This window comes from Scyliorhinus torazame, chromosome 17 (assembly GCF_047496885.1).
Source record: "Scyliorhinus torazame isolate Kashiwa2021f chromosome 17, sScyTor2.1, whole genome shotgun sequence".
In the NCBI taxonomy this organism is placed as follows: Eukaryota; Metazoa; Chordata; class Chondrichthyes; order Carcharhiniformes; family Scyliorhinidae; genus Scyliorhinus; species Scyliorhinus torazame.
Window position 1 is genome coordinate 90,879,898 of NC_092723.1, and position 16,716 is coordinate 90,896,613.

General features: G+C 47.0%; 1 protein-coding gene across 12 annotated transcripts in view; it reads left to right on the top strand.

The window, feature by feature from the left end:
* Positions 1–16,716, top strand: part of LOC140393996 (voltage-dependent L-type calcium channel subunit alpha-1S-like) — an 804,045-nt gene that overhangs the window by 614,003 nt on the left and 173,326 nt on the right. For all 12 annotated transcript variants that reach the window (XM_072480735.1, XM_072480727.1, XM_072480737.1 and 9 more), the window contains one exon: positions 5,968–6,070. In XM_072480735.1, coding sequence (XP_072336836.1) covers positions 5,968–6,070 — 103 coding nt within the window. The remainder of the gene's footprint in view (positions 1–5,967; positions 6,071–16,716) is intronic.

Below are 16,716 nucleotides of genomic sequence, written 5' to 3' on the forward strand. Positions count from 1 at the left end.
TCTAGAGTCTGGTATTTTTCGGTAAGATCAGTTTTGTTAAAGTTAGGCTGCTGCCAGTTGAAAGCAGATCCGGCAATGTTTTACTGGCACTATAAAGGAAATCTTTATGGCATCTTTATGATGCATGTCGATTATTTTTTGTGGGGTGGGACTAGTGATTTTGAAGCTATTGTAATCTCTGGGTTGAGGAAAGAATTTAGGGTTGTAAGTCAGGCTTCCGGTGCCTTTAAATATATTGGACTGGAAATCGGACAGACTAAGTTAGGGGCAACTTTACATCAGCAATTTTATTTGGAGAGCATCAGCCCAATAGCAATTAGTCGTGGTTGTGTTTCACAAAAAGGCGCAGTGGTTTCAAAGATGGAAGAAGAGCAACTGCAAAGCTTAATTGGGCAACTGAATTGGTTTGGTAGACAGACTAGACTGGACATTAGTTTTGATGTCTTAAGACTTGTGTACAAAAATGAATGATCCTAAAGTGGAAGACATAATGAGAGCAAATAAAGCGTTGATCAAACTAAAAATGCAGGAGTGTGTTTTAAGGTTCCGGTTTTAGGTGATTTCAGGCACTTGAAACTCATAGGCCGGGATTCTCCGACCCCACACTGGGTCGGAGAATCCCGGGGGGGGGGGGGGGGGGGCACAAGAATCACGCCACGCCGGCCCCCCAATTCTCCGGCGCCGATTCTCAGGCACCCGCAGGATCGCCGCAGCGCCAGTCGGGGGCCGTTGAAAGCAACCCCCCCCCCCCCGCCGATTCTCCAGGCCTCGACGGGACGAGTGCCCACCTAGTTCGGACGAGTCCCGCCGGCGTGGGTCACGTATGGTCCCATGTGGCGGGACCTGGAAGCTGTGTCTGTGGGGGCCATCTGGTGGGACTGCGGGGGAATCCCACCCTGGGGGGGGGGGGGGGGCCTCCACGGTGGTCTGGCCCGCGATCGGGGCCTACCGATCAGCGGGTGGGCTGGTTCCGTGGGGACCTAAGTTCCTCCGCGCCGAGCCCCTGTAGGGCTCCGCCATATTACCCAGGGGCCATCGCGGAGACGGGAACCCACGCGCATGCGCAGAAGCACGTCGGCCGTGGTGCCATGCGCAAACTCGTGCCGGACATGCCGGAGCTGCAGAGACCACTTTGGCGCCGACCTAGCCCCCTAGGAAGGGGAGCATACCGGACAATTGAGGACCATTGACGCCGGAGTGGTTCACGCCCTCGTCAGAACTTGGCCGCGGGATTGGAGAATCCCGGCCATAGTTTATAGTGATGTGTCCTATGCAAAATTATGTGATGGGGTTTCAAGCGCAGGATGTTTTATAATTTTGCTTTTGGGGAACATTGTTAAATGTTGCCCTCTTGTGAACAAAGAAAATAAGGAGAGTGGCCAAAAGCACTTTGGCCGCTGAGACGTTAAGCCTTGTGGATATGACCTTTTATATATCTCAGATATTGACAGACATTTTGGGATTGGGGGATTTGGGTAACATACCCATTGAGTCACATTGACAATAAATCCCTGTGGGAAAAGGTGCACTCTACAAAAAGTGTGAATGAGAAAAGGTTAAGGATAGACTTTTCAAGTTTGAAGCAGATGTTGGACAGAGCGGAGATAGCAAAAATTAAATGAGTCGACATTAGCTATCAATTGTCCGATTGTTTTACCAAAAGAGGGTCTAGTTCACAGAAACTTTTGGATATTGGTGATGAAGTGCGCCTGTTTCTGTGACTGGTTGTATTGTTTTTTATCCCTTCTAAAAATGAAAAGAAAAGAGGGGAAATGGCATGTGTTTTTGAGTTTCTTGTAATTTTGTTTTCACCAAATTATTTTTTTTTCTCCAAGGAAGGGTGACTGTGGGTGAATTAGATGTCTCATTGATGTTAAGTATCGAATAATTATCACTGATGTGTGAAGAGGCTGCAGGTGGCCCTTGTTACCATGTGATGTGGTGATAGAGTTTTGTACAGAGTGTGTTCATGGAAAATAAACGTGTTTGTGAAAAGGAGCAGAACTCTTGAATCTTGACTCAACAGCAGCCAGAAACAGGTCGTTTGGGGGGGGGGGGGGGGCGGTGGTGATGGCAGTGAGGGAGTGTGGGTGCGGGGTGAGGGACTGAGGAGGGTGGAGGTGAGGTGAGGGAGGGGTGCCCACACATGTGTCATGTGCAACCGCATCTCAGTAGGGTCTCACTTGCTTGCCCGATTTGCCTGCCCCGACTTTGGCATCGAAAGCTATTCCCCGCCCAATGGCGTTTTGCGATTTTGGCGTTGGCAAACGGAGAATCCCGTGCTAGTCTCTCCTACAAGGGGAAACATCTTTTCAGCATCCACCCTGTAAAATCCCCTCAGGATATTATGGGTGGGATTCTCCAATCCACAAACCGTGTATTCCTTTGTGTCCCCCCCCCCCCCCGGGAAACCATGGGCATGGGTGTGATACCGGGGGACCCAAGGATCCCACCGATGGGGAATTCCACTGTATAGTTTCAATAAGATCACCTCTTATTCTTCTAAACTCCAATGGACAAAAGCCCAGCCTGTCGTTTGATCATAGGATAATTGCTGTTTCCAAGGAATTATTCGAGTGCTTTGAATGCAATTATACCTTTCTCAGTACACAGTACTCTAACTTTGGTCTCACCAAGGTCCTATATAACTATAGCAAAATATGCCTACTTTTATATTCCATTGACCCAACCCCAACAGTGGCTTGGATTCAGGACCGAAACCCCAATATTTTGTTTTAATTATAAGATGGTGTGGAATGATTCACTCCAGGAGTGATTGCATAAAAGAAACAGGGCTTTGGTATTTCTAACGCAAAACTTTATTATAAATACAATATTAAACTTTTAACTTCACAGCCGGAAAAGAATAGCTCACAATTACTCCTAAACATAATTTCCCATTAAGCAACAAGAAAAGAAACATACAACTCTTAATCCAGCTTAAATTTAGCAGGGCTAAAAGGAATACATGGGGGTACAGAACAGACTCTGGCTCTGGTTAGAAGCCCGTCAGACTCTGGCTGGATATCTTCAAATAGCTGGTTCAACTGGGTTGTTTCAGTGTCTTCCTTGTGTTCAGACAAGACTGCTCTGCTTTTAAAACATTATTATTCTTGGTTTTAAACTTTCCTACTGGGAAAGAAAACTGCTTTTACTTGTGGTTTAAAAAGACACGGGTGGCCAGATCAGAGATCAGACTTCACTTCCAAAAACCTTTCTCCAAAAACCCTGTCTGTCTAACAGCTTTCTCTAAAATTGTCTCTCTCCACAGCTTCTGAAAAAAAAATGTCTCTTTGACTTCCTGATCTCCATCCAGCAATCACCTGGGGCTGGATTCTCTGCTGGCGGGATTCTCCTTTATGCTGGCAGTGCATCCATGAACGGGATTTCCCGATAGCATGGGGCTGCCCATAATGGGAAACCCCATTGGCCGGCTGGCAGAATGGGGAATCCCGCTGTCGGTGGGGACACGCCGCACCAGAAAGCTGGTGCGGTGGGACAGAGAATCCCACCCCTGCTCTCTCTAAACTGGAAAAAAAACAAAAATGCTCTGCAGGCTGTAAAAGAACATTAACTCCCCAGTGACTTCCCCAGGCAAACCACGATACATAAGCCCAGACTGAAAAACATCATTCCTTTTGTCAATTTCACTTGCTGGCTGCTAAATGTTCCTAGCCCTGTACAAACAAAATCCTTTTTAAAACCATGACTACTGCAGCCACAAACTATACCCCCAGACTTTTCATTCTTAACTTGCCCTGATATTTAGAAGCCAATATTCCTAAAATTCTCCAATCTTCACACTTGCAATAAACACCTACATTCAATTTTCCTTCCCAATCACTTGCTGTACCTGCATATTAACTTTTTGTGATTCATGTACCCGAACACCCAGATCCATCTGTACTCATTGTTCCTCAATCTCCCTCCATTTAAATAGTTTGCTGCTTTTCTATTCTTCCTGCCAAAGTGGACAAGTTCACATTTTCTAACATTATACTCCATCTGCCAAATTTTCATCCACTCACTTAACCTATCTGTATCCCTTTGCAGGATCTTTATGTCCTCTCCGCAACTTAATCTCCCACTTTAGTATCATCAAGTTTAGTGTCATGGGAGTGTCCCTTGAAATGTTTTTGTCTTATCACATGGCTTCAGCGATGTCATTGTTTGGGTGGAGCTGGGTTTTGGCTCTGGGTTTTACTTTTGCTTTGAGTTTGGGCTGGTTTTGAACTGCACAGGTGGAAAGAAGTGTTTCTCTATCTTCATTTTAAAATCTGTTTCCAGACTGTTTGATAACTTAAAAGCGCTAATTGCTTTCTGGCAGGAATTCAAATCTGCTGTTTTGAAAAGGGGCGCAGAATATCAATGACAACAGACCTATTTAAGAAATAATGCCATGTTTCTGGTTTTACTTGCATTTTGTTATTGAATTGGAACAGTTAAGAGGGAATTCATTAAGGGTTATACATAGATTACTATAACTGTGTGGGGTCTTTATGTTTGTAATTGATACAATTTCTTACTGTGTTTTTATACAAATGTTAACTAAATTCTTAGAATAAAGCTTTGTTTTTTGATTAAAAGTACCTGAGAACTCTATTGAATAACACCTGAAAGGCAGGCCCTTATGCTCATTGTAACCAAAATCAATAAACAGTTGTAGGAACTCCATAATATACTTTGGAGTTTTCTAAACCCTGGTCCATAACATTAGCAACCATACATTTAGTCCCTTCATCCAAGTAATTGAAGTAGATTGTAAATATTTGAGGTCCCAGCACTGAAACCTTTGTTGCATCTTGCCAACCTGAAAATGACCAATTTATCCCCTCTGTTTCCTGGTAGGTAATCAATTCTTTATTGATGCTCCATAAGCTCTTATTTAGTAAAGTTGGATGTTGCACCTTATCAAATGTCTTTTGAAAATCCAAGTACACCACATCTACAGGTTAGGGTTTAAACATGTTGCTCCTCCAAGAACTCCAATAAATTGGTCAAACATGATTTCACTTTCACAAAACCCATATTGACTCTGCCTGATCCCATTAAGATTTTCTAAAAGGCGTCACGAAATGAACCCTCATAGGTCTTAGCTATGTCTGCCTTTTTGTGAGATATGGGAAACATTCTTGGGAAAGATCCCTGGACTGAGTGAAGCAGCATGAGGACTCTGGGACAAATATCTGCATCCAGTATTGACCTGTGGATCATTTATCTTAGTGATGAGGTGAAAGAGGATCCCCATTTCCAGTCTGAAAAGCAGAGGTCACCATGAGATGTATTGAGGCGGGTGTGGCATTACACCCTCCGTATCAGCCTGACTGTAATGGGAAGAGGGTGCCTGGGTCTTTTATACAGTCTCCTCTGATGAGAGGCAGCCATGGACAGGCACAGTTTTTCACAGGCTGCAGAGCAGAAGGCCATCTTGGGTTTCTTTTTAGCCTCAAACTGACTGGCCAGACCCAACCACAAATCAGTCTCCTGCCAAGGGGTATTCTTTGCTGGGGTTTGTTGAACTTCTGCAGATACCCTTGCTTCCAGCAAAGCAGGTGGGAGATTCTTGTTCCTGGGTGGCAATAACTCAGCGAAACACTTATTCTCCCCTTAGTTTTTTAAGTCAAATTTTACTTCCCCCATGCGTCTAATTATATTTGCCTTGAAAAGATTGTTAATTCCGAACGTGGTATCAAATGAAAACACAGGGTAATCACAACAACCAGTTTGCAGACAGCAAGATCCCACAAATTTCCAACAGGTAACCTGTGATTTTGATTTTTTTTAAATGATGCTGATTGATGGTAGAATGTTGGTCAGGGACACTGGGATACTTCACTGTTCCTCTTCCAGTACTACTGTGTGAACGTTAACATCCACTTGGACAGCTTTATGCTGAACTATGTGTCTGTGTTTCTGAGCAGTGCCTTGCTAACTCCCTGATCTCTTGATTTTCTGTACCTTTTCCAGCGTTTGGTCTCCATGAACATGCCCATGAACAGTGATGGCACAGTCACCTTTAATGCTACTCTCTTCGCATTGGTTCGGACAGCCCTCAAAATTAAAACTGACGGTAGGAGTACTTTTACTGACAGGAGAAACGGGTCACACACTGAATGTCCCTTCCTAAATAGGGAATTGAAGATGGAGCAAGGCAGTATGATGAATGTAGGAATTTCAGATGTATTATAATATATGTATTTGGTGCATTAAGGGTTAAAAGCCTGGGTGGAAGTCTGTTTGACTGCTGCAATCAAGTTTTGAATAAAATCATAGTTTTGAAAGGTTGGGAGCCAGGGGTGCAATCAAAGCATCGTAAAATACTTGAGCTAATGGAATGTTGTTTTGATTAAGCGGATTCCCGATGAAGTTAATTAGATTTCAGCTTGGTAAGGTGATTTGAATGAAGCTGGGTCCAGAAGTTAAGCTCCCATTGCAGTTCAGTTAAAAGAGATCAACAGTCTTTAAGAAGTGCAGACTTTCAAAAAATAAATTTAGAGTATCCAATTAATTTGTTCCAATTAAGAAGAAATTTATTGTGACCAATCCACCTACCCTGCACATCTTTGAGTTGTGGGGGGCGAAACCCATGCAAACACGGGAAGAATGTGCAAACTCCACACAGACAGTGACCCAGAGCTGGTATCGAACCTGGGACCTCGGCGCCATGAGGCAGCAGTGCTAACTACTACGCCACCGTGCTACCCTAAAGTAGTGCAGACTTATCTGAGAACAAGGGGGAGGTGAAACAAGATGAGATTACTGACGCACCATATCGTGTATGGTCTAGTTAAAGTGATACTGAACTGTGGGCCCACTTTATCTGAAGTAGAAAATGAAGCCATTATTGTAGAGGGCAAATATTTGGCATGGAGGAGACCTATTCGTTAGCGGGATTATCAGAAGCATGATGGTTCAGTGGTTCGCCCTGTGCCTCACAGCACCAGAGACCCGGGTTCAATTCCGGCCTTGGGTGAGCGTCTGTGTTGTCACGACACCCTGGTCCAGTGTGTGGTCAATTCCAGCCCCACTGACATAGAACATAGAACGATACAGCGCAGTACAGGCCCTTCGGCCCACGATGTTGCACCGAAACAAAAGCCATCTAACCTACACTATGCCATTATCATCCATATGCTTATCCAATAAACTTTTAAATGCCCTCAATGTTGGCGAGTTCACTACTATTGCAGGTAGGGCATTCCACGGCCTCCCCACTCTTTGCGTAAAGAACCTACCTCTGACCTCTGTCCTATATCTATTACCCCTCAGTTTAAGGCTATGTCCCCTCGTGCCAGCCATTTCCATCCGCGGGAGAAGGCTCTGACTGTCCACCCTATCTAACCCCCTGATCATTTTGTATGCCTCTATTAAGTCTCCTCTTAACCTTCTTCTCTCCAACGAAAACAACCTCCAGTCCATCAGCCTTTCCTCATAAGATTTTCCCTCCATAACCAGGCAACATCCTGGTAAATCTCCTCTTCACCCGCTCCAAAGCCTCCACGTCCTTCCTATAATGCGGTGACCAGAACTGTACGCAATACTCCAAATGCGGCCGTACCAGAGTTTTGTACAGCAGCAACATGACCTCCTGACTCCGGAACTCAATCCCTCTACCAATAAAGGCCAACACTCCATAGGCCTTCTTCACAACCCTATCAACCTGGGTGGCAACTTTCAGGGATCTATGTACATGGACACCTAGATCCCTCTGCTCATCCACACTTCCAAGAACTTTACCATTAGCCAAATATTCCGCATTCCTGTTATTCCTTCCAAAGTGAATCACCTCACACTTCTCTACATTAAACTCCATTTGCCACCTCTCAGCCCAGCTCTGCAGTTTATCTATGTCCCTCTGTAACCTGCTACATCCTTCCACACTGTCGACAACACCACCGACTTTAGTGTCGTCTGCAAATTTGCTCACCCACCCTTTTGCGCCTTCCTCTAGGTCATTGATAAAAATGACAAACAGCAACGCGGAATCACAACACAAGTGAATTAACCTATAATTCTCAGAAAAATACCGGAAGCCTTTGGCCCGTGGCTGCCCAATAATTACAGTCACCAGGTTTGTAAGTTTAAACACAATTACTGTTTATTTATTTTTTTAAAACATTTTATTAAGGAATTTATAATTTTAAAACAATAAACAGTACAAATATAAACATAGTGCAAAAAACATCTCTCACTAATCCCGCCTACCCTAAACACAATGTAACCTTTCTCACCACCCCCCCCGCTTTATTGCCTCTGCGAACAGTTAGTTTGCCCGAAGAAGTCGATAAGCAGCTGCCACCTCCAGACGAACCCCAACATTGACCCTCTCACAAACTTAATTTTCTCAAGTCTGAGAAACCCAGCCACGTTGCTAACACAAACCTTTGATTTTGGGGGCTTCACGTCCATCCACACTAACAATATCACTCTCCAGGCTACCAAGGAGGCAAAGGCCAAAACATCAGCCTCTCGCGGCCCCTGGACTCCCGGATCTTCCGACACTCCAAAAATCGGCACCTCTGGACTCGGCGCCACCCTTGTTTTAAGTACCGTGGACATGACATCCGCAAATCCCTGCCAGTAACCCCTAAGCTTCGGGCATGCCCAAAACATATGGACATGGTTTGCTAGCCCTCCTGCACACCTCACACACACTTGCTGGCTCTCCTGCACACCGTCATGCGTGCCCGGTGAACCACCTTGAATTGTATCAGGCTGAGCCTGGCTCATGACGAGGACGTGTTGACTCTACTCAGAGCATCCTCCCACAGACCCGCCTCGACCCCCCCCCCCCCCCACCCCCAGCTCATCTTCCCATTTACCCTTTAGCTCATCTATCTGAATTTCCTCCCACTCCATAAGCTCTTTGTAGATATCCAAAACCCTCCCCTCCCCTGGCCTAGAAACTACCCTGTCCTGTATCCCCTGAGGTGGTAGAGCGCAAAGGTCAAAACCTGCCTTCACACAAAATCCTTTATCTGCAGATATAGAAAACCATTCCCTCCCGGCAATTCAAACTTCTCCAAATCCTCCAAACAGGAAAGCTCCCATCAATAAATCCTCTCAATCCCTGCTCTCTGCCGTCCCCGAAACCCCCCCATCCAGCCTCCCTGGAACAAACCAGTGATTATCACAAATTGGAGCCCACACCGATGCTCCCTCCACTCTCATATGCTTCCTCCACTGCCCCCAGACTCTCAGGGCCACCACTACCACCGGGCTTGTGGAGTACCGGGCTGGCGAGAATGGCAGAGGTGCCGTTACCAGTGTCCTTACACGTTGCCGCCTCTACTCGCTCCCACATTGACCCCTCCCCAACTACCCACTTCCTGATCATGGCTATATTTTCCGCCCAGTAGTAGTTACTAAAGTTCGGCAGTGCCAGCCCACCTACCCCTCGACTCCACTCCAGCAGCAGTTTCTTTACTCGCGAGGTTTTACCCGCCCACACAAAACCAGAGATCACCCTATTCAATCGTTTAAAAAAGGCCTTTGGCATAAAAATAGGCAGGCACTGGAAAACAAACAGCAACTTCGGGAGGACTGTCATTTTTACGGTCTGTACACTCCCCGTCAGTGACAACGGAAAAATGTCCCACCTCCGTAAGTCCTCCTTCATTTGTTCAACTAGCCGGGTTAAATTTAACTTGTGTAACTGCTCCCATCCCTGTGCCACCTGAATTCCCAAATAACGGAAACTCCCTCCCCCCACTCTGAATGGCAGCTCCCCCAATCTCCTATCCTGTCCCCTCATCTGGATCGCAAACACCTCACTTTTACCCATATTCAACTTGAACCGGCCAAATTCCCCTAAGATCCGCATAATCTCCCCGAACGGGCTGGAAATATATAGGAGCAGGTAGTCTGTGTTTTTCCGCGTCCATAGCGACCTCTACCTCCATCTCCCTCCCCTCGGAGGGCATCATGATCACATTTAAGAGCCTTCTAATGTTGGCCGTTAGCTGCCTGCCTTTAACAAACGTCGTCTGGTCTTCCCCCATCACCTCCGGAGCACAGTCCTCTATCCTTGAGGTCAAGATTTTAGCCAGCAGTTTGGCATCAACATTCAGTAGGGAGATTGGCCTGTTTGACCCACATAGCTCTGGGCCCTTCTCCCGCTTCAGGATCAGTGAGATTGAGGCCTGCGACATTGTTGGGGGAAGGGCACCCCATTCCCTATCCTCATTAAATGCCCTCACCAGAAGCCCAGAAAGCCTCTTATAAAATTCCACACGGTATCGGTCCGGGCCCGGGGCCTTGCCCGACTGCATAGCCTCCAATCCCTCTACTATGTATGCAATCCTGATCGGGGCTCCCAACCTCTCTACCAACCCTTCCTCCACCTTCAGAAACTCCAACCCTTCCAAAAACTGCCTCATCCCATCCACCCCAGCCGGTGTTCCGACTCATACAGCCGGCTATAAAACTCTTTAAACACCCCGTTCACCCCTACTGGGTCCAAGACCGTATTCCCCCCTCCGTCCTTCACTCTTCCTATCTCCCTGGCCACCTCCCTTTTCCTTAGCTGGTGTGCATGCATCTTGCTGGCCTTCTCTCCAGACTCGCATATCGCCACCTCGGCTGTCTCAGCTGCTCTACCACCTTCCCTGTTGTAGGCTGCAAAGAGACATTGATAGGATGCAGAGCTGGGCCGAAAAATGGCAGATGGAGTTTAACCCTGATAAGTGCGAAGTGATTCATTTTGGGAGAGAAAATTTGAATGTGGATTACAGGGTCAACGCCAGGGTTCTGAGGAATGTGGAGGAACAGAGAGATCTTGGGGTTCATGTCCACCGATCTCTGAAGGTTGCCACTCCAGTGGATAGAGCCGTGAAGCTGTGTTCGCGTTTATTAACAGGGGGCTTGAGTTTAAGAGCCGCGGGGTTATGCTGCAACTGTACATGACCCTGGTGAAACCACATTTGGAGTATTGTGTGCAGTTCTTGTCACCTCATTATAGGAAGGATGTGGAAGCATTGGAAAGGGTGCAAAAGAGATTTACCAGGATGCTGCCTGGTTTGCAGGATAGGTCTTATGAGAAAAGGTTGAGGGAGCTAGGGCTTTTCTCTTTGGAGTGGAAGAAGATGAGAGGCGACTTAATAGAGGTTTATAATATAATGAGGGGGATAGATAGAGTGGACGTTCAGAGACTATTTCCTTGGGTGGATGTAGCTGTTACAAGGGGGCATAACTATAAGATTCAGGGTGGAGATACAGGAAGGGTGTCCGAGGTAGGTTCTTTACTCAGAGTGATTAGGGTGTGGAATGGACTGCCTGCTGTGATAGTGGAGTCGGACACTTAAGGAACTTTCAAGCGGTTATTGGATAGGCACATGGAGCACACCAGAATGACAGAGAGTGGGATAGCTTGATCTTGGTTTCGGACAATGCTCGGCACAACATCGAGGGCTGAAGGGCCTGTTCTGTGCAGTCCTGTTCTATGTTCTATAACCGACCAAACTCCTTCTGTAGCTTCCGTGGCTCCTTTAATAACCCTGCCTCCGGGTCCGTATCGAAATTAGCTCCCCCCTTAATCACTGCCTTCAGCGCTTCCCACATCATTGCTGCCGATTCTTCCCCCGTTTGTTTATTTCCAAATAGTTCTGGATGGCCTCCCTCACACTTCTGCACCCCCCCTCATCCGCTAACAGTCCTACATCCAATCTCCATTGCGGGCGCTGACTACCCTCCTTGCTCACACGTAGACAAAGTTAACTCCATACAAAACTGAGCAACAGCCCAAAAATGATACAAAAAGCACTCCACGTACAGCGAAAAACGAAAATAAATTTAACAGCACAGGCCCGGCATTACTCGCCCCCAAATTCAATGTCCTAAATCACCTGCCAGTCTTTTGTCCTTAACAAAGTCCATCGCCTCGTCCGGCGATCCAAAATAATGTTCTTCACAATCGTAGGTGACCCACAAATGAGCTGGACACAACATACCGAAATTCACTCCCTTCTTGAAGAGGGCCGATTTTACCCTATTAAAGCTCGCTCTTCTTTTGGCCAGTTCCGTGCCCAAGTCCTGATAGATGCGCAGCTCGTTGTTTTCCCATTTGCAGCTCCCTGTCTGCTTGGCCGACCGCAAAATCTGCTCCTTATCAAGGAACTGGTGCATTCGCACCACCATCGCCCTCAGCGCCTCATTCAGGCGCGGCTCCCTGTCCACTTCCAAGGGTCGAGCAAACGCCCCATCGTCCAGCAGCTTTTCAAACAGGTGCGCCACGTATGCCCCTGCGTCTGATCCCTCAATGCCCTCCAGGAGGCCAACGATGCTCAGATACTGCCTGCGGGACCTGTTCTCCAGATCCTCCACCTTCTCCTGCAGCCTTTTCTGGTGGTCCCTCAACAGCCCCATCTCCGCCTCCATCGCGGTTAGCTGGTCCACGTGCTCAGCCACCTTCTCTTCCAGCTTCTGGATCGCCAGTCCCTGGGCTTCTAGTCGTTGTCCCACCCGATCAATCCCTGTCTTAATCGGGTCTAAACATTCCCGCTTTTGCTTGGCAAAACTTTCCTGTATAAATTTCAACAGCTGCTCCGTTGAGCACTGGGCCGCCAATCCCAGCTCCTGTACCTCCGCCATGTTCTCCTGTGCTGTAGGTTCCACATCCTTCTTCTTTTCCCGGCAATTTCTTCTTTTCAGACCACTTCTGGTCCACGTCTCCACAAACTGATCGTGGAGGAGCAGCACGGTGGCACAGTGGGTTATTAGCCCTGTTGCCTCATGGCGCCAGGTCCCAGGTTCGAATCCCGGCTCTGGGTCACTGTCCGTGTGGAGTTTGCACATTCTCCCCATGTTTGCGTGGGTTTCGCCCGCACAACCCAAAGATGTGCAGGATAGGCGGATTGGCCAAGCTAAATTGCCCCTTAATTGGAAAAAATGAATTGGGTACTCTAAATTTATTTTTATTTTTTTAAAAAAATTTTTAAAAACTGATCGTGGATTCCTCGTCTCTGCTTCACCGGCCTTCAATTTTACCGATCAAATCCCACAAAAGTCGGGAGAAAAAGTCTGCCACAAGTGGGAGCTACCAAATAAGCGACCTCCTACTCCATGGCCGCCACCGGAAGTATTACTGTTTATTTATAACAAGGACTAGAATGAAATATGCAGCGAACACAACTGTTAACTATTATCTAATTCCTAATCCCCCACTGTAATTTTCCCCCACCCTCGACACACACAAGACAGATAAACACAAGAGGATGAGAGGGGTGAAAATCGTAAGTAAAAGGAAAAAAAAGAGGGCACGATTTAAAGGAAAAAATTCGAAATGTGATAGCGAGTGGGAACTGCCGTGAGCTTCACAAAGGTCGACCCGACGAGGCTGTCACCGGTAACAAATGTTAATTTGGCCACTTAATGAGGCCCATGGGCTTCACACCGCAAATGTCCCGCCGACTGATTCACTAGGACCGTGCCACCCGGCTTCCCACAAACAAGTGACAAAACACAAATTTCTTTACCCGTCAGTCTGGCCTCAATAAAAGTCGAGATGGATTTGCAGGTACAGCATTAGTTATTTTATTTGACTTGCAAGCCTGACTCAGTTCACAGCGGTACAAAACACATCTTGCTTTCTGTACCTCCGGAATCATGTGAGTCTGTAGGACAAAGGAATCTCTACTGATACACACAAATGGCATCAAGTTTCACATACACGATTCTCATAGGTCATCCTATACCCCTCCTGACCTGGCCATACATCCTAATTGGCTCACTTCCAATCCCTTCCTCTGGCCCCCTATTACCCAGCATCCTTTTCCCCTCTGTAGCTGGACACACCTCCTCCTTGCTTTGCCATGCGTTCTGAAATCCTTTGTCTGTGTACTCACCAAAATGAGACTGGCCTATCTCTACATTACAGTAACTAATATCTCTCAAACAATTATTTTATATCACATTCGTCACAAGGGGGAGCAGCACTTACACCGATACCTCAGACAGTACACAGCCATGCCACTGCACAGACCAGTTGCATGGTTCAGGGATCCCGAATATTGTACGTGATGGAGTGCAGACAGGATGCCCTGTTCTCCCAAGGGACTCGAAGGGTCAGCCAGTACCGCCTGGGAGGAAGTGGCAGCGGCCATCAGCTTGGAAGGTGTCACCAAGAGGACCGGCACCCAGTTCCGTAAGAAGGTCCACTGGGCTGCACAGGTGAGCCAGCATGGGCCACCATGCCACCACCCTACCAAGCACAATACCATGCCCAAGCCCACCCATGCACAGCAGTGGTGCCCATGGCTGCCATCTCCAACAACCCAGGTTCCATTTTGGCCTTCGGTAACTCTCTGTGTGGAGTTTGCACTTTTCCCCCGTGTCTGCGTGGGTTTCTTCCAGGTGCTCCAGTTTCCTCCCACAGATGTGCAGGTTAGGTGGATTGTCCATGCTAAATTGCCTCTTAGTATCTTAAAAAGTACCTGGATGAGCACTTGGCATGTCTTAACATTCAAGGGTATGGGCCAAGTGCTGGCAAATGGGATTAAGATTGACAGATCTTTCATGCTGCCATATGTCTACCTGTGCTCTGAATTTATCAACCTTGTTTGTAATACTCCTTGCATTGAAGTGTAAACAATTTAACCCCACCATTTTGTCTTGCTGGACACTTTTAAAAACTTTGCTTCTCGTGTCATTCCAAGCCTATCACTATATCTTCTACATCAGCACGGTAGCATTGTGGATGGCACAAATGCTTCACAGCACCAGGGTCCCAGGTTCGATTCCGGCTTGTGTCACTGTCTGTGCGGAGTCTGCACATCCTCCCCGTGTGTGCGTGGGTTTCCTCCGGGTGCTCCGGTTTCCTCCCACAGTCCAAAGATATGCGGGTTAGGTGGATTGGCCATGCTAAATTGCCCATAGTGTCCAAAATTGCCCTTAGTGTTGGGTGGGGTTACTGGGTTATTGGGATAGGGTGGAGGTGTGGACCTTGGGTAGGGTGCTCTTTCCAAGAGCCGGTGCAGACTCGATGGGCCGAATGGCCTCCTTCTGCACTGTAAATTCTATGAAATCACTAGCTCAGATTCTACCTCCATTTTCCTGATCTGAGTTTGACTTATCTGATCCTACTCCTGGGATCCCATCCCCCTGCCACACACATTTAAATACCTTCCAACAGAATTAGCGAGGATATTGGTCCCAGCTCTGCCTGGGTGCAACCTGCCTGGTTTGTACAGGTCCCACGTGCCCCAGAACATGTCTCAGTGCTGTAAGAATCTGAATCCCTCCCAGCTACACCATCTCTCCAACCACTCATTCATCTGATCTATCCTCCTATTCCTGCTCTCTCCAGTGCATGGAACTGGGAGTAATCCTGAGATTACTGCGTTTGAGGTTCTAAATTTTAGTTTATCTTCTAACTTCCTGTACTCGGCTTGCAGGCCCTCATACTTTAGTTTATGTATGTCATTGGGACTATTGTGTACCACAACCACTGGCTGTTCACCTTCCTTCCGTAGAATGCCCTGCAGCCGCTCCGTGACATCCGGACCTTGGTATCAGGGAGGCAACATACCATCCTTGATTCACGTTTGTGACCACAGGAGCATCTGTCTATGCCCCTAACCATTGAATCCCCTGTCACTATAGCCTTGCCACTTGTTTTTCTCTCACCAGTCTGAGCTGCAGAGCCATCCACGGTGCTGTGGTTTTGGCTACTACTGCTTTCCCCCGAGAGACCATCCCCCCCCCCCCCCCCCAACAGTATCCAAAGCGGTATGTCTGTTTGAGAGGGAGATGACCAGAGGGGACTCCTTAACTGCCTTCCTGAGTCTATTCCTGATCCTGATGGTCACCCATTCCCATCTTGCCTGTGCAATCCTCACCTGTGGTGTGACCACCTTGCTAAACGTGCTATCCACGATTTCCTCAGCATCGCAGATGCTCCATAGTGAGTCCACCTGAAGCTCCAGCTCTGAAATCTGATTAGCTGGAAGCTGCATTTGGACATACCTTCTGCACACATGGTCACCAGGGATGCTGGATGTGTCCCTCATTTCCCACATTGAGCACAAGGAGCCTATCACAGGTCTGAGGTCTCCTGCCATGATGTCCTTCTTGATTAAGCTAGTTACTCCCTGAAAAGAAAAATTACATCAGCTCGGGCCCTTATTTACATTAGCTAGGACCTTGTTTCCAGTTGACACTTCTATTGTGATTGTACAGTACGGACCTGTACTCCTTTTAATTTACTTATTTATTTTTAGTCCCAACTAAGTTTTGAGCAATGAATTTGATTAAAAGATTGAAAAAAAAAAAAACCTCACCTGGACCTACTCCTCAATCAGTTGTTTTAGTGTCCCATGCCACTTTCTGAACTGGTGTTTGTATTTATCCTTCTCTTCTCACACTCTTTCAAACTCTCATCTCCTCCCGCTCTTACTCCTACTTCTCTGCTCCTTTTTATTATAGAATTTATAACTGTACTCACCTAATTAGCTCTTTTGATTTCCTGGTTCTGCTATAGAGAATAAAGATTCTCTAAACTTGGATTCCTAACTGTCATCTTTTCCAGTTATTTCAGTTATAGCTATTTATACACAGTCCCTAATATCAGTTACTCACCAACCAATCAGCTTACCAGTGCGCTGTTTGAACAGCTCCTGAGCCATGAGAAGGCTGTTCCGGTGATCTCTCCTCCCAAAGCTAAGTGCAGACCTTGAGCCTAGGGCTGTCTTTATACTCTCCCCAGTACAAGGTGCCCCTTGC